This window comes from Aristolochia californica, unplaced genomic scaffold, assembly GCF_029961685.1.
Source record: "Aristolochia californica isolate CCGP_79_NKW_82.1479 unplaced genomic scaffold, dmAriCali1.0.hap1 SCAF_7, whole genome shotgun sequence".
Lineage (NCBI taxonomy): Eukaryota > Viridiplantae > Streptophyta > Magnoliopsida > Piperales > Aristolochiaceae > Aristolochia > Aristolochia californica.
This window is the reverse complement of record NW_027182268.1, coordinates 7,467,383-7,491,465: the sequence shown is the minus strand read 5'-3', so window position 1 is coordinate 7,491,465 and position 24,083 is coordinate 7,467,383. Positions and strand designations below refer to the sequence as shown.

General features: G+C 36.1%; 2 protein-coding genes across 3 annotated transcripts; both read left to right on the top strand.

The window, feature by feature from the left end:
* The first annotated feature begins 937 nt into the window (after positions 1-937).
* On the top strand, positions 938-9,500 carry LOC137936659 (pentatricopeptide repeat-containing protein At4g39530). 2 transcript variants are annotated; one of them, XM_068781471.1, is made up of 10 exons: positions 938-1,067; positions 1,367-1,458; positions 1,581-1,646; positions 1,871-1,929; positions 2,382-2,595; positions 3,143-3,233; positions 5,087-5,138; positions 5,297-8,636; positions 8,828-8,984; positions 9,081-9,500. In XM_068781471.1, the coding sequence occupies exons 5-8, from the start codon at positions 2,419-2,421 to the stop codon at positions 7,740-7,742; spliced, it is 2,766 nt and encodes a 921-aa protein (XP_068637572.1). In that variant the 5' UTR covers positions 938-1,067; positions 1,367-1,458; positions 1,581-1,646; positions 1,871-1,929; positions 2,382-2,418; the 3' UTR covers positions 7,743-8,636; positions 8,828-8,984; positions 9,081-9,500. The 2 variants fall into 2 exon arrangements, with proteins under 2 accessions (XP_068637572.1, XP_068637571.1); XM_068781470.1 differs by lacking the exons at positions 1,581-1,646; positions 1,871-1,929.
* A 695-nt stretch (positions 9,501-10,195) lies between these two features.
* LOC137935941 (uncharacterized) lies at positions 10,196-24,075 on the top strand. The gene is made up of 26 exons (XM_068780378.1): positions 10,196-10,265; positions 10,371-10,457; positions 10,945-11,593; positions 11,672-11,796; positions 11,887-11,981; positions 12,131-12,370; positions 12,857-12,947; positions 14,601-14,652; positions 15,810-15,875; positions 16,618-16,772; positions 17,099-17,169; positions 17,369-17,563; positions 17,651-17,689; positions 18,406-18,513; positions 19,459-19,548; positions 19,689-19,764; positions 20,150-20,246; positions 20,359-20,428; positions 20,537-20,713; positions 20,914-21,036; positions 21,321-21,404; positions 21,601-21,785; positions 21,993-22,131; positions 22,220-22,279; positions 22,466-22,534; positions 23,417-24,075. The coding sequence occupies exons 3-26, from the start codon at positions 11,010-11,012 to the stop codon at positions 23,528-23,530; spliced, it is 3,105 nt and encodes a 1,034-aa protein (XP_068636479.1). The 5' UTR covers positions 10,196-10,265; positions 10,371-10,457; positions 10,945-11,009; the 3' UTR covers positions 23,531-24,075.
* Positions 24,076-24,083: the final 8 nt, after the last annotated feature.

The following is a 24,083-nucleotide window of genomic DNA, read 5'->3' as shown; positions in this document are numbered from 1 at the left end:
TGTTTATAATAAAAATTGCTCCATTTGGCTGATTTTCTTATGCTTGTAAATTATTTTTTAATCAAGCAATAAAAAAACTCCTTTTTTGTTCTTTTAATATTTAAATATTTGTTATACTTTTTGACTAATCTCAACTTAGACCCAATAACTTCAAAGTAAAGGACTATTATTTAAATAAAGATAAAATATTTAAGTGTTAAAATAGCAAAAACAATTTTTTTTCGTAGTTTTGGCATCAATTGAGCTCTTATGTTCTTGTATTTAGTTAATTTGCTTTTAAATCCAATTCTTTTTAAATAAAAAGTCACATGATATACTATAAATAGACATAAATATATAATTTGAGTTAATCAATCAATACTAAACGGGTTTTGGTGTCAAGTCATAGTTTGATATATAAAACCAATTCAACCCATGTAAGACTAGAACCTATAAAATATGTAAATTCATGGCATACGAGTCGGGTTTTTTTTAAATTAAAAATTTCCAAAAATTGATCTAATTAAGGTCATAAGCAACTAACAAATAAAAAATCGAAAAGGTTTATTGCGTATTTCCTTTTGACCAACGCAAATGCCTTTACCAATTACCTAGCTAGGACAAGCAATTCGTGTTTTTTTTCCTAAAATATGATTTAATTGATGAGAATATTCAATGTGAATTTTTTTATTATCTTTAATTAAATTCTTTGATAAATAGGATAATTTTGTTCCTTTTTTCCTTACACTTACATATGGAATTTGAACATTTTAAAACAAGAATTAATACTTTGAAACACCGTTTTGATATTTTAATATTTAAAAAATTACTTTATTGGTAATAAATTTTTTTTACAATACTATTGAAATCCCACTCACTCATGCCTACATGTACATGGGGAGTATAATACCAGGGAAATATGTCGATCTGTGATGCTTTGTGGTTGATTTTGCCGGTCGATTCTTCGGAGAAAATGAACGGCGGGGTAGATGCGGATGCTGCTCCTGCTGTGAGCCCGCCGCCGCCTCTGGAGTGGAAAGTCTCTCAGGTATTTGGTGAACGTACTGCTGGAGAAGAAGTTCAGGAAGGTATGACTTTCCCCTGCATGTGCTCGATCTCTTAATTATGTCATCATTTATTGGCAGCATAGCGCTAGGTCTGCGAATAGTGTAGCAGACTCTTTAGCAAGAGATGAAGTAGCTCCACAGCACCTCCTATCGGCAGCTCTGTTATTGTGGTGGCTTTAGTGCTGCCCTCCTTTGGATCCTCTGTTGTACATTTTTCTCTATCGAACCTCCTTAATGATTTTTTTTTTTCTTGTTGTCTCTCCAAAAAATGTTATATTGTCACAAATGCTAATCATGTGGTTTATTTTTTTCTTATTTAGGTAGCAAGCCATGAAACTAGTCTCATTGCTAGATGTCGGAGGATATATGCTCATGCTCATGATTATCATATTAACTCGATTTCAAATAACAGGTGCATTCACTTTCCTCTGATATTATTTAGCATGCTTCATCCTTGTATCCATACTTAGCCCTTCAAGCTGGTTTTGTATCGGTGAATTTTTTGTTTTTACATGTTTCTCTTCTTGTTGTCAGAAGTTTATTGACGCTAGTAGCGTTGGACCTGCTCTAGACATTATAAAAGCAACCATGTTTGTTTAGGTATATTATTTTTTATATTTAATTAAATTAATATATATTTTTTAATTTATAAATTATTTATCTTATTTTATTAAGTTAAATAAAAGTATCTTAATAAGGTTAAATCTATCAGAGTATTTTTTTAATAAACTCATTCTCCCACTACATTTATCTTATTTTTTTGAAAATGCACTAACCCCCTTTACAATTTCACCATTTCTCTCCTTTTTTGGTATGCAATGCAGTTGAGGTGAGGCAACTAAAGCTACTTTCAGTTGGCAGACCTACTATTGATCAGTTTCAGGTTTCTATGTTGGGTAGTGGTTTTGTCTTATTAGAATTTATTCTGAATCATAAGTTTCAAGATGCATTATACGCAAGTAGATTACAAGTGTAGGAATCAGAAATTGGTTTTGGTATTCAATCGCTTGAATTGTCACTTCGAAAAACACCTTCTCTTTCTGATAAATTTGATACTGGTCATTATAAAACATATTCACGAGTGCACAGGAGCTGAGATTTATCTAGAAAGATCAGTGGGAGCTCCTCCATGGGGTTTACAAGTTCTTTTACTTGTGCTAGACTCCACAGCTTTTGCACCAGATGTGATTTGCGAATTCTGCTCTCTTTCTTCTGTTTGTATGAATCCATCGTTTCTTTGAAAAGTAATTCATTCGTCTATCCCATACAATTGCAACTTTGTTTGTTGGAGAATGATCTAACATGTAGTGGAACTTTTTATGTGACTCGGTGCAGCATATTCCTGAAGAATGCATACTAGAAAGTGAGATAGATGAAGAAAATTCAAAATCAGTGGAAGAATTTATCTCCAATTTTTCAGCTGAGAGTGGAAATGAAACAACAAATGAAGAAGCTTGCAACAAGTCGTAGTGCAGTAAGATCAGTTAATAACGATGAGGATGAAATTGATGTAAAGGCTCCTGTTGAACCTGTGGAAAAATTGGAGAAGGTGAGGATTTAGGGGAGCTGTTACTATTGTTGACAAGATTTCTAATAAAATGCTCAAATTGTAATATATTGTGCATCATAAGTGAGAGATCCAACTAATCTCCTTACTTTAGGGAGGTGACTAGTGCTCCTGATGTGAAAAAATTTCCATGGGAATATAACCTTTGCAGATTTTCGTGTTGATATAATTTGCAATGAGAAACTTTTTCCTTATGTCCTTTTATGCTAGCTCTTCTTGCTGTGAAAGCAGAAGGAAAAACTAATCTAGGTTAGAAATTTTTTAGCCAAATGTCTACCGAAGTTCAGACCTCTGATCTTGAACGTTCATATCTGTTGCTATTCTGTTGTTCTTAGCCATTTAAAAAAAGATACCTTACCCACTTGCCTTATATACATTTGGGGTGGGTGGATAAAAATTAATGTCAAATTTTCTGTTTGTATGTCCATGCTCTTGATTATGCTGTGATGGGTTTTGGAACATTTGAATGTCTTTTAAATAGGTGATGTTTTTACTTCAACTCTTATTTTGGTGTTGGAATTTGATGTAGAAACTATCTGAAGAACCTGGACCAACCCTGGGATCTAACATGTCAGATACTTCAGAGGCATCAAAGCATTTGGCACAACCATTGGAAAGGAGTAATTGTCTCTCTTTGTTTCCTGCCAAGTGAATGTCATAATTAAAAACATTATTTTATGCTTTCTGCAGTGTTTTTTTTTTTTTAATATTGTACCTCTTACCCGAGTGAAACTCGCACTCGAGACTTCACACTAAAATCCCCAATGTGGCCATTGAGCCAAAGGTCCAATCCACATGCTTCGTGAATTCTTGGACAGTGGTGACAACTATCCTGCTAAAAAAGAAGTCCTGCTAAATTTTTTGATGCAAAAACATCGATTGAGACAGAATAGACTGGTGTTTCTCATTCAACTAGTGAATATTTGTGTATTATATTGCTGTATTTCAGATTTTCCGGATTTTTCTTGTTGACTAATTCATGTTGGAATAAAGTATTATAGTCCTGGGTTAAGTATCTATGCCTTCCGCTCCTAAGTGCTCAACATTTGGTATCAGAGCAGGCGCTACGTCGCGAGTTCAATTCCCCTTGGACGCAGGCCATGCTACGCTACGGCTAGATATCCCCTCATTACGGTGTGGGCTGAAGACAAACCCCGGACGTTTTCCTCGTTGCTTAGTCTTGAGCCGTCATGGTCGTCGGCTCGTGGCGATGGATGTACTGTTATGGTCCTGGGTTAAGTACCTATGCCTTCCGCTTCTAACATGCCGGTCTTTTGGGTAGTATTGGCTAGGTACTCAACATAAAGTCAACATATTTTATTATAACTTGCTGTGTTTAATATATCTTGAACCTCTAGCATGTCAAATGAAGAGCAGATGTGCTAATTCAACTCTGCTGTTTTTAAATTTTTGAATAATTGTTTTCAAGGTGTGCTATGGAGCTTAATTATTGAAGCCGGTTAATTGTAGTGCTACTGAACCAATGGACGAACCAACGCTTAATTTTGATGAGCATAGCTTCTCATTTTATTGCACAATCAAATTCCTCAGGAGTTGTCCCTCTTCCAAATTGATTTAAGCTTTTAGGCTTTTTCTAATCATATATGTTATGGTATGCTGAATGGATGCCTAAAAAAGAGTGCAATTGAAATTCTAGTAGAGTTAATGTAACCAGGGAAAGATTCTTGTATTAGTAGGCTGTCTGCTGCATGCACTGTCTCTGAGTTTCTCGCCCCGTAGTACCTCAGAGTTTTCATCTTGTAATATTCTCTGATACTGAATATTTTGGAGGTTGAGGCTATATCTATAGGATTTATACGTTCGAGCAGAAAGTCATTGTTTACCGATGCTTTCTGGAAAATCCTGAGGCCTCTGAGGGCAACTTTAGGATCTTATGAGGCTGAGCCAGTTAAGACATGGAAATGGTTATTAGTTGCACAGAAATATGTACTTACCAAATGTTTGGAAACTGGAAATGACTCCTGATAGCAAATGTAGCATTTAGCCAACAAAAAGCAAAGAAAAAGAAAAAAAGTGATCTCTTATTTTATGGTGTGCTGTGGACTCTACTGAACTGAGTTACTCTATCTTAATTCTCGTCTTGAAGCTTAATAAGTTCGATTTAGAAAATCATTCTCTTAGGAAATGGAAAATGCGGCAAAGGACATTTAAGTGGCATGAAATTCCGCTAATGAGATTGAAACTGGCATACTAACGATGCAAAGTTCCATGAATTACTAATGCTGGATTCTACAAAATTCCAAAATGTAGTGTCTTTTGGACTGTTTACTTGGAGCAAGGAATTTTATATGCCTCCGTTTGTTATATTTTTTCCTATTTAAGTACTTTTTTCAGGATATTGTGATTCTTATATGACCTTTCTAAAAAAATTGTTATCCCCGTGTAATGTTCTGATACTGCCAATTATGGCACATATAATAACTTCACTAAGTAATTGCCTTTTGACTCACAGTGAATGGGGTGAAATATGTAGAGGCTGTGGTGCAATCAAAAGCTAATGAGAGGTATTTCACAATTATTGCCTTTCATGGAGGTCTTTTTTGTTTTTCAAGACCATAATCAGAACCTGTTTTTCCTGTATGAGTATACATTTTTCTCCATTCATGAAAATTTAGTACTATATTTTGTTTCTGTTGTCTATTTTGTTATTTTCTTCTGCAAGGGTACATAATTCTTCTATCTTCGCTCGAGAATCCTCCGAAAAACGGCGAGAGTTTGCCCATCTCTTGCAGTGCTGCATTTCGTGTAGACCACATATTGATTTCAGATCAATTCATGGCCATATTGTACTTTCAGGGCTTCATTCAGATATTTTCATAAACAATCTTCTGCTAAACGGTTACTCAAAATCTGGCTCTCTTAGTTATGCACGGGGTCTATTTGATACGATGCCTCAAAAGAATTTAATCTCTTGGGCTTCGATGATTTCTGCTTATAACCATCATGGTAATGGAGAAGGGGCTCTAGTACTTTTTTATTGCTTCAGGGGGTGTTCCTCTGAGCGTGCAAATGAATTTATCCTAGCCAGTGTTTTGCGTGCTTGCTGCCAATTGAAGGCAATAAATCAAGCTGCCCAAGTTCATGCTTTTGCTATCAAAACAAGTTTTGATTCAAATATCTATGTAGGGACAGCTTTAGTTGATGTTTATTCAAAGAATGGGGACATGGAAGAAGCAAAGTTGATTTTTTACGAACTGCCTGTAAAGAATGTATTTACTTGGACTACGATAATTACAGGTTATTCACAGTCAGGAGATTGTGAAACATCACTACAACTATTTAACCAAATGAAGGATACTGATTTTCAGGCAGATAGATATGTTTTATCAAGCGTAATAAGTGCTTGTTCGATGCTGGGGTTTCTTGATGGTGGCAAACAAATCCATGGTTATGTGTTAAGAAGTGGGGCAGAGGCTGATATTTCTGTGATTAATGTGCTTATGGACTTCTATTCCAAATGCCATAAGTTGGCAATTGCGCGAAAAATATTTGATCACATTATAAGTAAAAATGTAATTTCATGGACAACTATGATTGCTGGATACATGCAGAATGGTTGTGACCTGGACGCATTGCAGTTGTTTTTAGATATGAACCAGCAAGGATGGTATCCAGATGGATTTACTTGCACTAGTATCCTCACTTCATGTGGTTCTCTTGGTGCATTAGAACAAGGGAAGCAAGTTCATTGTTACACTATCAAAGCCAATCTTGAGACTGATGATTTTGTGAAGAATGGTCTGATTGACATGTATGCAAAATGTGATGCTTTGGCTGAAGCAAGAACTGCTTTTGATCTTATGGCTGTACACAATGTGATTTCTTACAATGCAATGATTGAAGGGTATTCAGAAAATAATGAGCTCTTGGAAGCTGTTAATCTCTTCAAGAGAATGAGAACCAGGTTGTTTCAGCCAAGCCTGTTGACCTTTATGAGCCTTCTGGGGGTCTCTGCATCTTTACTGGCTGTTGACTTGAGCAAGCAAATCCATGGCCTTGTTGTAAAATTTGGAATATCCGTAGACTTATATGCTGGGAGTTGTCTAGTTGATGTATACTCCAAATGTTCTTGTTTAGATGATGCAAGATTAGTGTTTGAGGGGATGGATGAAAGAGATATTGTAGTATGGAATGCAATGATGTTCGGGTATGCTCAAAATTTCCAAAGTGAAATGGCTCCCAAATTGTTTTTGAAATTGCAACTTGAAGGTGGTATGAAACCGAACAACTTTACCTTTGTGGCTCTTGTCACATCAGCCAGTAACCTTGCAAATTTGGTACTTGGTTTGCAGTTTCACAACCAAATTATAAAGATAGGTTTTGAGTTAGAACCCTATGTCTCAAATGCACTTATGGACATGTATGCAAAGTGCGGGAGTGTTGAAGAGGCAAGAAAGCTATTTGATGCTATTACGGAACAAGATGTAGTATGCTGGAATTCCATGATATGCACATACGCACAACATGGACATGCAGCTGAAGCCCTTGAAATGTTTCAGAGAATGAAAGATGAACACATACAACCCAACTATATAACATTCATTGCTGTGCTTTCAGCATGCAGCCACGCCGGCCTGGTGGATGAAGGTTTGAAACAATTCAATTCGATGAAGGATGAATTTGGTATTGAACCAGGAATGGATCATTATGCTAGTATTGTTGCTCTTTTTGGGCGATCTGGAAAATTGCAAGAAGCGAAAGAGTTTATTGGAAATATGCCAATTGTGCCTGCTGCTGTTGTTTGGAGAAGCTTCCTTGGTGCATGTAGATTAGCTGGTGATGTGGATTTGGGAAAATATGCAGCAAAAATGGCTATTTCAATTGAACCGAAAGATAGTGGGTCTTATGTTTTGTTATCAAATCTATTTGCATCAAAAGGCATGTGGGCTGATGTGGAGAAAGTGAGGAAAAGCATGAACACCAATAGAGTGATTAAGGAACCGGGACACAGTTGGATTGAAGTGAAGGGTGATATTAGTGTGTTTATTGCAAGAGATAAAGCACATGGAGAGGTAGATATGATCTATTTCTTGTTAGAAAAGTTGACTAAAGAGATGAGAGATGCAGGATACATGCCAGATTACAGTGCTGATTATTTAATTGATTAACAAAAGTGATGTCAGTATGAGGTTTATGTAGAAAGCGCTTGTAGCTTTTGAGATTAAATTGGAAGATGGCTTTGTCCATGAAAAAAATGACTGTATCTCAAGAAGGGCTTCACCATGTATATTGCTACCAAAAGGGTGCTTTTGTTCAGTTCCCATTCCCATTAAGCAAAGAAATGTCATGATATCAGTTCTAAATCATTTCAGGATTCCTTGATATCAATTGGTTCTGTCATAGGAACTTGGAATATTCTACTGCAGAAAGTCTTTGTGAGTACTGAAGTTAAAATCAGATGATGGCTTTTTCTATGAAAAATCGAACTGCATTCATGGGGGCTCACCATGTATATTGCTTCCAAGATGGTTCACTGGTTCAGTACCCATGCTAACTAGCTGTCAAAGAGATGTCAGGGTGAAGGACACGTGGTTCCTGAGGAATTTTGGATGCTACTCAGTTCCATCAAAGCGACTGTGAAAACAATCAATTTGTGGTGACAAGTTCTTTGAAGAAAAAAATCTGCTTAGAGCATTGGAAGAGCTAGAGAATTTCCTGACTTATTCACTCGACTAGCATTTTGCAGCAATACTCTGACAAGAATGAGAATTGGAGTACTGGTTTTTCTGGCTTCGTCATGTTTGAAGTGAGGAAATTGTAAGAACTTGGCAGAGGATATGCTTAGAATTTTTAGCAGGTTGATCTGTTGTATTGCACCGTCCCTCAGGGCAATTCTTGTTCAAATGGTGATGCTACAGTTTTTCTTAATTTGGTCTCAAGTAGAGCTCCTGAATCCTCCTACCCATTGCCGAAGAAACAGAGCTGCAGCTCCCTGTCCCTCCCACTCTGATACCATATCAGACTGGAACATAAATTAATTTTGCCGTTGTTTCATTTATCAGGTATGTAGTATTTATAGAATTACAACAGTCTGTAACTTTTACAATTCTTACAATTTACAATTTAAGTCTGTCTCAATCACTTACAATTTGAGTTTGTCTTTGTTTCAATTACTGTTTATCTTTATCTCTATTATCAAGGATGTAAAGAATGAGAGTTATGCATGGCTAATGCCATTGAAAACACTGAACAGAAATTCTATGTTCCAAAAGCTAATCTTTCAAAGATAAGGCCGGAGCCCCTTGCATTATTCATAAAAGTTGGTGGAGGTGGCGGCACTTACTAGATGAGATACGTTTATCCAACTGGATTCCAATCAGATGTGGAATCAACTCCAAAGATTGGTTGAGGTACATGACTTTATTTGGATTTTGCTTCAATTTTCGTTTCTTATCATTTTGCTACAGGCTGTTTCACTTGATTTACTACATTAATTTGCATCTCAGGAGTGATCATGTACACGAGTGCAAAAATTGCAGGTATCAGTCACTGCATTCCAATTTGCTGGTGTACAGTTATTATTATTGTTACCAATGGTTCTTCATTCTTTCTTCTACCAATATTCTTTGTTGCAGTAAATAGTTTTTCGCCACTTTTTGTTCTCTCTAATGGTTTATTCACTCTGTGCTGAGCTCTGTCATCAAATTTTCTATTCTTCTCATCCTGATACTTCAGGAGTGGTAATGTGGTGTGGCACCTTGTGAAGCCACAAGCTTATCTTAACAATGAGAGAGCTCTCAAGCAGTTTTGCAACAGAATTCATGAAGACATACTTGAGAATTTTAAAGTGGGTGAGTTGTCCCTGACTTCTTTTAGTCAGAATTTGTGATGCTAATTTTACAACAGTTTTCGCTTATATACAAATACTAATTGAAACGAAAACTTGCATACCGGAGCGAATGAGTTGTGCGAGTTTGGTTTGAAGGCAGGCTGGGTTTATGTTTGCTATATGGGTTTATGTTTTGCGACATGAATCTATCATTAAGAGCTTGGAAAATAAAAGAAAATAAGAATTTGATCATTATTATTTTTAAAAAATAGTGAATGATTTTTTTTATCATTATCTTATTTTTATTAACTATTTTTGGGAATAATAATGGTCAAAATTTTATTTTCTAGGGTTCCAAACAGACTTGCAGTTTTCAAATATATAATTACTTAATTATCCTTAATTTATAATTTTTATATAAATATAGAATATTTAATGTACAATTTTGCCACCAAAATTTAAAAATGAATTATAATAATAACTCTAAATATACGTGGGTAATTATGGCGATTTAACTCGAGACACAAGCGACTGGAAACCGGGCCCAAGTCCTGCCTTAGATGGGCGGGTTGAAAACCCTGTGAATTTACCCCTCTCGGTAATATAATATTTAAAAATTTCGGAAAATTAACAGTTTCAAGCTCTTAATTTGCGTACATCTAATCGTACATAGTCCGATTTACCGACTGCCTTGAAATTCGAATACTATTCGGAGCTCGTTCCGGATCCAATCAAAATATATTTTCATGAAAAGTGTAGGGAGGTCAGGCTTCCGATCATTCGACAGAGCTGGCCACACATACCAAGCGGAGACCTTACTTGAAGTCCGTTAGATCGTCCGGGCCTACTATACCTTCCACTGGTAATTCTCGTATTTTCTCGACTGATTCAATTCTCGTATTTGCAGCAATTTGGGGAGAGGAGTGATTTTGGTCCGAGGGGCTAACAGCCTCCCGATCCCGAATAGGAACTAACAGAGGAGGTAAAGCAGGAGGAAGGGAAGTGGATGCCGCCAACTTTTGCACGACTCTCGTCGAACTCGACCTCAAGAACGGTTCGTTTTTCTCTCTTCCTGAATTATGTATTTGATACTAAACTATTCCTCTGTTGGAGTGCGTGTTTGGAATCTGGTTTCGGTTCTCTTTGCATTCATTTATTTATTTTGATTGGGACTTTATTGATTGTTTTTCGTTTTAGTCAAGTCGAAACTTTTCTTTTGGTTATAATGCCGAAAGGTGTTTTTACTTACTTTTTGTTTCCATGTATGATGTGATTAATATTGCCTGGAGAAATATTTTTATGTCGCCTGAATCTTCAGATGCAAAATATCTGTCTGTGGTTAATGTTAATATTTCAGCGCTGAATTTACGTTTTCTTTTGGCTTGTTCGTGTTAATTTGTTACTTTTTGTATTTAAGATGGGATAATATTCTGAACAAATGCTTGTAATGGTGCCCAGAGAAACAGAGGGAGGATTAAATTGCACTCTTAGTATTTTCAGTTATGAGACCTGTCAATTGATTGCTACTTGTTCTGTTTCAGGTATTTGTGTTGAATTAATGGGTTCGCCCTCTTAGAGTTTTTTTGCTTGTAAATTTTAAGCTGCGATGCATGCAAGGGGATTGAAGTGTAGAAATCAGAAATGGTATGCGGTATTTGAACCACACTCCTGCTCATCTAGGTGCAATAGAAGAGAATTGTTACAGTCTCATTGTTATAGCAGGACTACTCCTTATAGAGATCACACCTCACCCGAAAGCTCTGTCAGAGAATTTAGGTTTGGCCCTTTTGTATTGCTAAGGTGTGGTTCTAGGTACCGTGCGACTGGTTTTCATGGGGGCTGTAATAGAAGGGGGGCATATAGTGCGCATAGGTTCTACAGCTCTGAAGGAGATGGGAGGAATGCAAGTGAAGGAAAACAGGTGCCTGTAAAGGATTCGGCAAATGTTGATAAGGGGAAGACAAGGAAAGAGAAGGTCACGGCAGATGTGAAGCACAGTGATGAGCATGCCAGGCTTGGTGAGCAGGATCAACAAGACTGGGTGAAGAATGAGAAGTTGTCTTTTGAAAGTAGAAAAAGGGAAAGCCCTTTCTTGACCAAAAGGGAAAGATTCAAAAATGAGTTCTTGCGAAGGGTGGTCCCTTGGGAGAAAATAACTGTTTCCTGGGACACATTTCCATATTATATTAAGTAAGTTATTCTTCCTAGACTTTTTACTTTTCTAGTGGGTGTAACTCAATTGTACTGAATTTTGATTTTCCTTGTCAGTGAACAATCCAAAAGCACCTTGGTTGAATGTGCCGCTGCAAATTTAAAGCAAAAAAGATTTGCTGCTGCATATGGTGCTAGGTTGAATTCTTCAAATGGGAGAATATTACTTCAGAGCATTCCAGGTACTTGTTCATCAATCTTCCTTCCTCTTTTTTATAGAACTTCTTATGATCCTTTCTTCAAGCATGCTCACCTTTGGATCCAATTTACAGGAACTGAGCTTTACCTAGAAAGATTGGTGAGAGCTCTTGCCCGGGATTTACAGGTCCCTTTGCTTGTGCTTGACAGTAGTGTTTTGGCTCCACATGTAAGCTACGAATTTGAACCTTTATTTTTTCTTGGAATAATTCAATAGTAAGATCAAAGGGACATTCTCTTGTCTATTTTGTCTAACTGGTCCTTGTATTAAAAAAACAAACTGAATTTATGATGGAACTTTTATGTGATTTGTTTCAGGATTTTGGAGAAGAGTGTGAGTCAGAAAGTGAGACGGATGATGAACATGTAGAATCAGGGGAAGAATGTACTTCTGATTCTGAAGTTGATGATGCAAATGATGCATCAAATGAAGAAGGCACAGCAAGTAATGGTGAAGTGAGATCAGACAGTAGTGATGAGGATGAAATTGATGTGAAGGCATCTGTTGAAGTCCTTAAGAAGCATCTAGAGCCTTACACCATAGAAGACTTGGAGAAGGTGATATTGAGCGGCTATATGACTTGTTTACAGCAAACTATTGTTCATCTGTGGTTTAAGCATGCGTTATCAAAGGGTAATCCTTGTAGTCTTTGCTACACTTAAGTGGGCTAGTGCGGCCTGTGGATGGGAGTGGAGTGGTAGTGAATTTTGTGAGGAAAAGACAATCTTTTACTATTTTCCTTTTGAGGGACTTTCCTATAAAAACTTTTTCCTGTTTGGCCAGGTTCTGACAACCTTTACTGGAAGTAGACATGAAGCAAATTAGGTATTATTGCCTACATGTGAACCAACAGAAAATAATTTTTAATCTGTGTGCATAGCATGTGCACTTTTTGTCCTAAAAACTGACAAATTACGATTTATTTAGTTTTAACTTTTTTAAGGTGGAGGTGGACCCATGATTTTTTTTTCTTTTACTCACTCTATTTCTCTACCATGTGGTTTTTTTGCGTATCTGATATTTATTTTGATTGAGATTTTCAGAAATTAGCTCAAGAAGCTGGACTCACTTCACCATCTGACAAATCAGAAACTACAGAGTCATCACAACAGTCTAAACAACCATTTAAAAGGGGTGAGTTTCTCTGTTCCCTAGAACATGTCTTGATTTTTAATTATTTATGCCTTCTGAATTTCTCTCTATGACCAAGAGAAATTCCTGCCAAATTCACAACTGCTCTGTTGAGAAATACTCATTTGGAAAGTTAAATAAATGGTTTAACTTGCTCTATATATACTTTTGTGTGTGTGTGTGTGTGTGTGGATAGCATGCTTTCACATTTGACTATGTCTATCTTCTTCTCCTCTTCAGAAATATGCAAGAAAGATGTTTCTCATTCTACGGGCAAATAATAATTTCTTTAATAATTTCTTTTTGTTTTTTGGGGTGCTGGGACTTTAAAATGACAGTTTTTTGTACAGCTACGTATGTTTAATAAATGTTGAAGCTCCTAGCATGTGAATTAAAAAATCATATATGCTGATGCAATTTGGCAGTTTAATTTCAAAATCATTGCTTACAGGATAGTCTTGTGATTGAATCAGAGAAGGTAATGGGATACTTATACAAATTGGAGGAAATTTCAATTTTGATTTGAATGAACTAGATTACTCCGTTAATACCATAAAAAATAATTACGTAGTCAACCATACTCTATACAAATTATCTCTTTTCAAAATCTATTTAAACTGTTGGAAAATTTAGCAACTTATTTTTCTGAGTATTTTTGGAATTCTTTTACCTTTTTTTCAGAAAAGGCGCTTTTGTAGGGAAAATTTTATTATGGGTACTCTATCTGCCAAGTGGAGAGTCTTTGAATTTATCATGGCAGAACCATTCATTTTGGAAATAATTTTTCTCGGTAGAATTTGGAAGAGTTTGTCATATTATTTCTTGTCAGAAGCATCCATTTCAAATATATATATATTTGATGATGGAAACTTTGGAGATTTCTGGCTGTGGATCAAAAGATGACCCATTATGTCAACAAAATTCATATGTGCTATGACACTGCCATACAGGGGAAAATTTTATTTGAGATGGTTGCTAATGGCACAAACTAGGCTCTTGAAATGCAATATGTTGGATCTTATGAGGTAGAATCTGTTAAGAAAATGAGGGTTATCGAAAGAAATTGGAGGGAATTCTGTGAGGAAGTGCTGCTGAAGGGAAATATATTGGGCTAGCTGGGTCACACCACCTTTGGAGTTTGAAGTATTGAACATAGTTTGTTTCATTAGTCTTGTCAGAGAAGGTGCTGCTATTTTTGGGTTGTGGGTCAATGTCCTAATACCATTGTTGCTAAAGGTTGCTTTGTCATGCTTAGGTATATTTATAAAAAAACTTGATTTCCTAGTTGCAAAATATGGAATTTTTGCCTATTTGGCTATCTTGTGGAGAATAGAGATTTGGTAAATAATTATGCTGATAAATCAAGCGTTATCTGAGCAATTGGGTGGCATAGAAGTCTTGTTATCAAACTGAATTTATTAATGAGAGATTTCAACGTGAGGGACTATTGATAGGTTTCATATTTTTGTAGCTATAACGTCTTTCTCTATACAGATATTGTGTGAGTGAGACTGCTTTCTTTTTATGAGAACTCTTTTATGTGTGTTTCTTCCCCTTTTTTGTGGTTCTGCATAGGTGTCATGTACATAATATTGGAATGCATAATGGACTTCTGCATTGTTACGATCTTCTGTTTATTTGTCTTTCTGCTGACAGGGGATCGGGTAAAATATATTGGGGCTACTGTGCATTCAACGGCCAATGACAGGTATTCTACTGTGATCTTTGTGTTCCATATAAATTTTTATGGATTTAAACACGTAGTAGACAATTTTTATCTGAGTAATACATTGTAGCATAATTTTTTTTTTCCATTTTTTGAAATGCTAGTACTATATGTCATTTCTCTTGGCTATTACTATTTATTTCTTATTCAAGGTAGGTATTAACTTCTTTAATATTTTGGCATTAGCATACTTTTGTTGCATTTTCTTAATCCTGTCAAATACATATTACCAACTTGGCATGTTTGGGCCCAGAATCACCATTACTCAATGTTGTGGCTAGAAGATGGTTGAGATACACAGCAATAGAGAGATTGAGACCATATTCTGTAATTCACTGCATTTGATAAAGTGACGGCTAGTTAAATATCCATTTGAATCTGTGATCAAAGAAAGGAAAAATCCATATGAGTCGAGTTTGCAATTTCCTATTAGAATGTCTGCATCTGATCTTAACTGCTCCATAAATCTAGAATTTGAATGGTATTAGGTTGGTATTGGCATCAAATGGCAAAAATATGCCGAAGCAGACGCTTAGCTTAGGAATGCGTATGTTGGTGTCAATAGAACCAGAATATTGTGTTTCAGCTGACAAGAATGTGATTCTGAATGTCTTTCGATTTGGTTATATTTGTCATATTTTCTCTCTGTGACCATTAGGAAAGAAAAAAATGTTCTTTGTGTCTAAATGATGTTTCTGTTTCTGTATTGATTTCATGCCGACCTTTGTAAAAGTTTTGCATCTAGTAGCAGAAGGCCATGTTTGATGACATGGAAGTAGGAGATGATTCTGACCTTTGTAAAAGTTTTGCATCTAGTAGCACAAGGTCATGTTTGATGACATGGGAATAGGAGATGATTCTTATTTTGAAGGAGAGAGATGTTGGTTATACATATAACTAGGATGGTGATCTTGAATTAAATATCATGACAATAACTGAAATCAAAATGGTGTTTTAGTGTTGATTAAACAATAAAAAGCCTAACAAAGTATTCGGGAAGGACGTAACCAACCTTCTCGGCATTTTTCATTTATAGACAAATTTGGTTGCATTTCTTTTGAAGAATTCCTTAATAATTGTGGAATCCATCATGACGTAAATTCATTCTCCTAATCTTTGGCATATATATTGCATCACAGGATTTCTTTGGGGAAAATAGCTACAACCGATGGCCCTAGCAGTGCTTACACATTTATCAGTAAGAGGTGGGTTGGTGAGTCTTTCCTACAAGCTAGGAATAACCAATTAGAGAGATTAAGTGGTCCTTTAAAGCTTAAATGCTTTTGTGAAGTTTCATTCAACTTTAGGTTTTTATTTTTCTGATTATTTTACTTTGATTTTTTTTAAATTTTTTTGTTTTTAGGGTTGAAAAGGACTGTTGTTACACTATTTAGTTGCTTCAGAAATGGGTGAAAGTAGCTTCCACGTAGTACTATAGGTTGCTTCTTTAGCATAACAACATCTGTCGGGAGCAGAGGAACGGAAAGCATAAGCTCAGTATTCATGAAGCTTGCAAATAATATCAGAATAGTAGTGAAAGTAACAAATGTGAAGTTGACAACCTTTAGCCTCGGCATTCTGATTTAAGTACACCTTGTGCTGAGTGTCACTGTGCAGCTTCATAGCAAGATTTTTTTGACTGGACGTGAAAATAATGTGTATAATGGACAATTTTAGCCTTGTGCATTCTGATTGATGTGTCTCTCATGCTGAGTGTCATTGTGCAGCTTTATAGTGGAATATCTTTTATTTCAATAATCAGTGATTTTCATGTGGTTGATCATTGGTGTTGTATTTTCACGTCTGTATCTATTCTGACTTGGATCTTTGCCCTTTTTCATTCCCTGTTTGTCCATTATTGGGAACTGTGGACTGACAGATTATGTCTGTATTGTTTCCGAACATTACATATGCTATTATTCTTATTAGATGTTACGTTCTTTGCAGGCCCTTATTAAATGGTCAACGTGGTGAGGTGTATGAGGTAAATGGAGCTAAGGTTGCAGTAGTTTTTGAATCTGCTGACATGGAAATAAAAGATCACAAGGATAAAAAGGCAAATACTGAAGAAACTGCAAAGATATCCGTTTACTGGATAGATGGTGTGCTCCTTTTCCACTTGCTGAAATTTAGATTTTTGTTAGATGGAGTGTAGCTGAATATTGCAGCATGAAGGCCTCTTAATTGTCTTTTTCTTCTCTGCTAATAGAAAACCTTTTGTTCTTCCTTAAACTTTGCTATCAAGACTTGAATTTGAGCTTTTAATTTGTATCTCTGTTTGAGATGGGTATGCTCATGTTACTTTCTTTTCTTTTTCTTTTTAACCACCTTCCATGTAAAATCTATTTTCAGTTTCTGTTATTTGAACAAATCCTCTTCAAAGGCCTTGCATGAAATAATTTATTCAAAACTTTCCTTATTTCTCCAGTTGAGGACATTGAGCTTGATTCTGAAACTCAGGCTGAAGACTGGTATATAGCTGTGGAAGCCCTATTTGAGGTGAAAATTTTCAAGGAGCTTTAGTTATCTTTTATTCGTTTGAACTACTCTTTCTTAGACAAATTCAGTGTAACTGTTCAGGAGTACCTAATCTTACCCTTTCTTGTTTGCTCAACCAGCATGGGTATTTCTCTATTAGGTTTCTTGAAATGCTGCATTTGATTTATTTGATGATAGTATGAACTTTGTACACTGACAGGTGTTACCATCTTTGCAACCAGTAATAGTCTACTTCCCCGACTCATCTCAATGGTTGCCTCGAGCGGTGTCAAAGTCAAAGCGTGAAGAATTTGTTAACAAGTTTGAGGAAATGTTAGATCAACTGTCTGGCTCGGTTGTTTTCATTTGTGGACAAAACAAAGTGGAGACAGGTCTGAAGGAAAAAGAAAAATTGGTAAAATCCATTCTTTTTGCGGAGTATGTATGTTTTGTTACTTTGCCACTTTTTCTAATGCATATTATTCTTTGTGGTTTATGGCAGACAATGGTTTTTCCTAATATCGGTCGTATTGGGCAGCTGGTAATAGTTTCTGAACTGTTAAGCATCTCATTTAAATTCCTTCTTAATTATCAAATAACTATGTTTCTTTAGGGTTAATTACCTACCTACCTGTAAAATGTCACATAATCACCTGCATACCCCTAGGTTTTAGATTTTTGCTCACAGACCCTCGTATATCATAAAAAAGGCCTACATATCCCTGCTATTAGATTTTATCAGTTGAACTCTTAACTTTTGCATGAAAGATATGAGTGGCCTTATAATAGTGATATTATGACGCCTTAGATGCCGGAATAAATGACTTGTAGGCCTTTTGTAGACTTATTCTATTTGCACTCTCACAAATAATGCAGGCCCACCTAAAATCCATTTATTGGAACAGTGATAAAACTTCAATGTAGGTTTCTTAGATGTGTCCCTTATTATTTCTGTGGCCTGTAATATCAATTATATGAGGGTCATTTAGTCTTTTCTCACACAAAAGTTGGAGTTAGCTGATGGAATTTAATAAGAGGGCTATATAGGTTTTTGTAAGATTGTAAGTGTATGAATTATTCAACAGACAAGGGTATATAGGTATTTGTGTGATGTTTCAGGAATTTGTAAGTATTTAACTCAGATGGGCATGCCTAGTGCTCTTGTTATTCTTAAAGTTATGCTGTTGGCCACTATTATCGGATCCTTATTCTTCTGCTTATGAATTGACTAAAATCAATGGAATTTGTCTTGTGCAGCCTATACCTTTGAAACAATTTACAAAGAGCTTGAAAGCAGCAAATACATCAAAAGATAGTGGAATAAACAAAATAATTAGTAACGTTCTATGGATTCAACCTCCAAAGGTATTAATAATTTCTTTCATGGGCTCTGCTTATATATCAGATTTGATAATTTCATGTAATTGTTATCTCATGTTCAAGTCTTACTTTGTCTTTTAATTCTCTGGTAATTAGAGTCTACTATATGCCATAATGGAAGCAGTCAAGCATTTGAGCAAGAGCTTTTCTCCACTATGTAAATAGAGGGCAAGAAAGAAACTAAAGCACTAATGCAAGGGTGCACCTAGCCTTTTGAACTAGGTGAGGGTTGAACCACACCAACCTGGAGTTGCTTGTTCCCTCAAGAAAAGAATGGGTTAAGGTTGCAAGAATTCTTCTGACTAAATTAGTTATGCCATCCTTTCTACATTACTCCACTTGCTTGACTTCTTCAAGATTAAGTCGATCTTTCTCTTGCCACTACTTTGTGCAAGGAGAACCAACCACTTCATCCACCTTTTGTTAAAATCCTTTGATGTTAATTCATATCCTGGCCCAACCAAAAATGACTAGGCCTCTTCCCAATTACAAATGACTAGATGCTCAAGAAACCAGTTTGAGTCATATGGGCATGTGTACCCTTGACATCTGGGCTGTTGACACAAAGGCTTACCCTCCAAAACTCTCCTTCATATCCATGCCAACATAGACAGCCTTATCTAATTTGTGTGAGATCAATTTGATAGATGTGGGCTTGGATTTACTTTCATGTCGTATTGGAATTAGGCCCATAATCAAATGCAACATACGCGCCAATAGGAGGCTTATTAGCATCTGATAAACACTGAATCTTTCCATGCCCATACTCATTGGAGATTATTCACCCATTACATATCAAGCAACCAGCTGAGTCATGTACACTTATTAGCCCTTTGACAGAGTTTTCTACACCTCCAACATGTATAATTGCTTGTTGTGGCTTTATAATTCCTATATGCTGATGGATGTATAGTAATGCTCCACTTGCAGGATGATGAATTGCTGAGGACATTCAATAAGAAGATAGAAGAAGATAAAAAATTTGTGATATCACGGAATAATTTATGTGAATTATACAAGGTAAATGAAGCAGTTTCTGGAAATTATTAACTTCTGTGGGGTCATCAACTGTCATTTATGACAGGCAAACAATAGCAATTGCCTGTATGTTGAATTTAGTCTGTTTCAGTAGTTGAACTCTTGAAGTTATGCTTTTGTAGGTGCTGGAGGAGCACGATTTATCATGCATGGAGCTTTTGCATTTAAGCACCGAGGGTGTGACCTTGTCAAAGCAGAGTAAGATGCTCAAGGGCCTTCTTTTTTTGAACGTTCAGCTGTAGCTGAGAACATGCTTCTGTCTTATTGATGAGATAATGTGTTTACATGGAATAAATATATTTAGATGAAAGTATTCGTGTTCCAGCAAGGATAGGTTTTGGCATTATTGAATGAATTACAAACAAGAGAGTGAAAATGCAAGGTTTGAGCATGAGTAAGCAAGTGTAACTAGCTCCTACTAGTGAACCCCCATGAGATCACTGTTCCGCTCTCCAAATCTCTCGTGAGGGAAGGGGTTGTTGTGCTAAGAGTTTTCAAATTGACTTGAATAAAGCACTGATGTGTGTTTTCTTCTATTTATCTGTTCCCAACTGCATCTATTGATGCACTTGATTATATGCAGAAGCTGAAAAGGTTGTGAGTTGGGCGAGAAACCATTACTTGACAACTTGCAGAATCCCTTGTGTGAAGGGTGAAAAACTGATACTACCTCGGGAAAGGTATTATGTCCTTGTTGGCTTATTATTTTGGGTTGCCTTTTTTCTTATTTTTATATATCTATTATTTACTTTGATGTGACTTTGATGGCTTCTTCTTCTTTGTTTTTTGAAGTATGGAAGTTGCATTGTCAAGGCTAGGGGAACAGGAGATGACTTCCCGGAAACCATCACAAAGTTTGAAGGTCTGCAGTTTCATTTCTGTTTCATTCCCTAAAATCTCCTTCAATCTTAATTTATTTTAGTTGCAACCTTAGCACATGCACTTCCCAGACATTTTATATTTTATGCAGAGCCTTGCCAAGGATGATTATGAGAACAACTTTGTTTCAGCTGTGGTCCCACCTGAGGAAGTTGGGGTGAAATTTGATGATATTGGTGCTCTTGAGGATGTAAAACGGACCTTAAATGAACTTGTGATTCTTCCCATGAGGAGACCTGAGCTCTTTTCTCATGGAAATTTGCTACGGGTACAATCTGATATCTTACAATAATTGTCTTCATGGAACACCTGAGCTGATTGTATGTTGTTTTACCGATTTTGGCTCTACATCTGGTGTCTTTTGCTATTCCGTTGTCATGCTTTCTTGGAAACTATAACTGTTGTGATTTTATTTTTTGAGAATTTATGATTTTGGATTGACTTGTGATCGTTTCAAACTGGTGTCAGCCTTGCAAAGGAATATTGCTTTTTGGTCCTCCTGGAACTGGAAAAACCCTCCTTGCCAAAGCCCTTGCAACAGAAGCTGGAGCAAATTTTATCAGTATAACTGGTTCTACTCTTACTTCCAAGGTACTTCCATCATGAGGCAGTTTTGACTAAATTACAAGAATTCTTGTTAAGGTTTGTCTTACATATTAATTGGACGAATTTTCGAATTATATCATAACAATATGCTCTTTTTAAGGATTTTTCATTCATGCTTGTATGATCTTTATTACTTCCGATTTCAAGGGAAGCCTATGCTTTATAGATTTTCTACATAATTTTATACTCCTTTGAAGTGGTCTGATCTTACCAAAATAGGGTAAATGCTATTTGGTATTTTTTTAATCCTGTAGTTATTTCTGAAATAGTGGTTTGGAGACGCGGAAAAGCTAACAAAAGCTCTCTTCTCCTTTGCAAGCAAGCTAGCCCCTGTTATTATCTTTGTTGATGAGGTAAGATTCGTCAACACATGTAGCTTTATGTCTTGATAAACCATTTCTCTGTTTGTATCCTGGTAGAAAGCTCTTAGCTGCTGCAGCAGCATTCTCCTCTCCTTTTTATCCTCAGTCATAACCTGTGAAAAAAATGTTGGCTTTCGTTAATGCTCTAGATGCCTGAACCATTTGGTTTTGGTTTCGATTTTATCAGGTTGACAGTCTTCTTGGTGCTCGAGGTGGTGCTTTTGAGCATGAGGCAACCAGAAGAATGAGAAATGAATTCATGGCTGCTTGGGATGGTCTGAGGACTAAAGATAGCCAAAGAATTCTCATTCTTGGTGCGACAAATCGACCCTTCGACCTTGATGATGCTGTTGTACGCCGCTTGCCAAGAAGGTATCCTTCAGTTTCAGTTTTTTTTTTTTTCCATTTATTTCTTTTAGGAATGATTTTTTTTTTATGGTCCAATCTTAAAGTTTATAAATGCTAGAAATAGTCTTTATAAGTTTTCTGAAAGCTCATCATGAACGTGTGATGTAAAATTAGCTTATTTTTACTCTTACTCTCTCCTTACAGTTAGCATCTGTAATGTTCTGAGTGTAGGATATATGTTGACCTCCCAGATGCTGAAAATCGGAGAAAAATTTTAAAAATATTTCTAGCTCAAGAAAACCTGGATACAAACTTCAGTTATAATGAACTTGCAAATGCAACAGAAGGTTACTCTGGAAGCGATTTGAAGGTAAAAGAACAATTTTCTTGTTTTGTATGGAAGAATATTTTCTTAGCTGCTATGTAGATCTTCTAATTCTCTGTTTCCACTTGTGCAGAACCTTTGCATCGCTGCAGCTTATAGACCTGTGCAAGAACTTCTTGAAGAAGAAAAGAAGGTATAAAGGTTTTTAAGTTATATTATCCATTGTCTATTATGATTTTCTTTTGAGAGATTGCCTATTATGGGTCAGAACAATTTATGCCATCCACTATGTCACAACTACTGCAAGTGCATGCATCAGAGCGATTGTTTGAAGTTTCTTTCTATTTTTTGGATGGGCTGAAGTGTATGTATTATACAGGTTGGTAGAAATGATGCAGCAGTCCTGAGGCCACTTAAATTAGATGATTTCATTGCTGCAAAAGCTAAGGTAAAAATTGTGAAATGTGAATACCTCTTGAGTATATCAATAGTAATTTAAACCTATTTGAGGTATTGTCGAGTTACTTCCATGTAACTTTGTCAAGTTTGCAATATTTGTCAGTGCTAACCATTCGCATTGTCAAACCATTGTTATAACCAGTTAATTAATAAAGATTCAGTGATTTTTATATTACAGCATAGAATTGGATGGTTCACAGTAGTTGATTTTTTAGTATGTAGAGTGTTCTCATTTTGTAATCTTACAAGACACTAGCAATAAACTGAATAGTTTCTATGCTGTAAAATAATGCAAATCCTTATATTGGATTATGGTTAGGTTCACTTTGAAGTGGTTATACAAATTGTCAAATTACTTCCTGATTTATCCCATTTTCTTTTAGGCATGATAACTTCTGTAAGATTGGTACTATAAATTGGGTTTACTTACCTAAATATTGAAGCTGCTACTCAGTTTTCTTTTGTAACTTAAATTGTGAGATACTGTATTTCACCGCAGTCAATCTAATAAGTGGTGTTTTATCTCTACCTGCCCCAACCTATAAAGTTTGCAGATTGCTCTTCCTTTCATATCTTTTTGTACCTTGAATTTAGAGACTTCAGTTTATCAGCACACATCCCCATCTACTTGAATCCGAATACTACCAAACAGTTTTGCGGCTCTGCACTTAGGCATGGAGACACCATATTGCTTCGAAATATTGCCCTACTTGTTCACGTCTGCTCTCCCAATGTGTACCAAGTCTGCCTAATTTCATATGAATAATGCATGAATTTGGACTTTTTTTTTGTTTGTAATTCAGACAGGACTGTTGCACTACTTGGTTTGTTCTTTTATTATTCTCATATGATTGTCTTGTTTATTTTATAGGTGGGAGCTTCTGTAGCTTATGATGCAACCAGTATGAATCAACTGAGGAAGTGGAATGACCAATATGGAGAAGGTGGGAGCAGGAAGCGATCACCATTTGGGTTTGAGAACTGATAATAGTAGACAGGCAACCCGTTTATCTTATTGGAAATGGTTGGCTGTAACTCCGTTTTCCTCAATCTAAATCCCCCGTCTAATTCTTTAAAATATCCTGTAAAGTATGGAGGGAAGCCAGTGTAATCCAAGTTCTGGCCGGCAATACGTGGTTTATGTAATTTAAACATTCTTTTATCGCACATTTTTAAGTCCTATACCAAAAAAATCGAGATGCAATGGAAGGGTTCCACTTTGGAGACCAATGGTTTTAAATTATAGTATGCTTTTCTTTTCTTACGTAATTCATTTGTCTGTTACTTTTGCATGCTTTTGCCCATCCTGGTATGCTTTGAAGTCTGCAAGGTGGAGGAACTTCAACTCAGCAATGTCAGGCTTCTATTGTATGCTTTGAAGTCTGCAACTGGTACGAGATATATAGAGGAAATCCTTTAACCGTGGCTGCTCTTCTTTTTGGCCAAGGAATGGGAAACCTGAAGACCTGCACTTGCTATTTTACTATGCAACTGTCTGAACTTGGCGCGGAATGCATGAATCAGTATAATATTACAGG

What these genes read in the sequence shown, in the direction of transcription:
- LOC137935941 (XM_068780378.1), top strand. Translation starts at nt 11,010, where the DNA reads ATGCATGCAAGGGGATTGAAGTGTAGAAATCAGAAATGGTATGCGGTA. An exon ending in ATTACTTCAGAGCATTCCAG is followed by an intron (nt 11,797 to 11,886) that starts GTACTTGTTCAT and finishes TCCAATTTACAG; the next exon opens with GAACTGAGCTTTACCTAGAA. An exon ending in CCATAGAAGACTTGGAGAAG is followed by an intron (nt 12,371 to 12,856) that starts GTGATATTGAGC and finishes TGAGATTTTCAG; the next exon opens with AAATTAGCTCAAGAAGCTGG.
- LOC137936659 (XM_068781470.1), top strand. Translation starts at nt 2,419, where the DNA reads ATGAAGAAAATTCAAAATCAGTGGAAGAATTTATCTCCAATTTTTCAG. An exon ending in CTGTGGAAAAATTGGAGAAG is followed by an intron (nt 2,596 to 3,142) that starts GTGAGGATTTAG and finishes AATTTGATGTAG; the next exon opens with AAACTATCTGAAGAACCTGG. An exon ending in CAATCAAAAGCTAATGAGAG is followed by an intron (nt 5,139 to 5,296) that starts GTATTTCACAAT and finishes TTCTTCTGCAAG; the next exon opens with GGTACATAATTCTTCTATCT.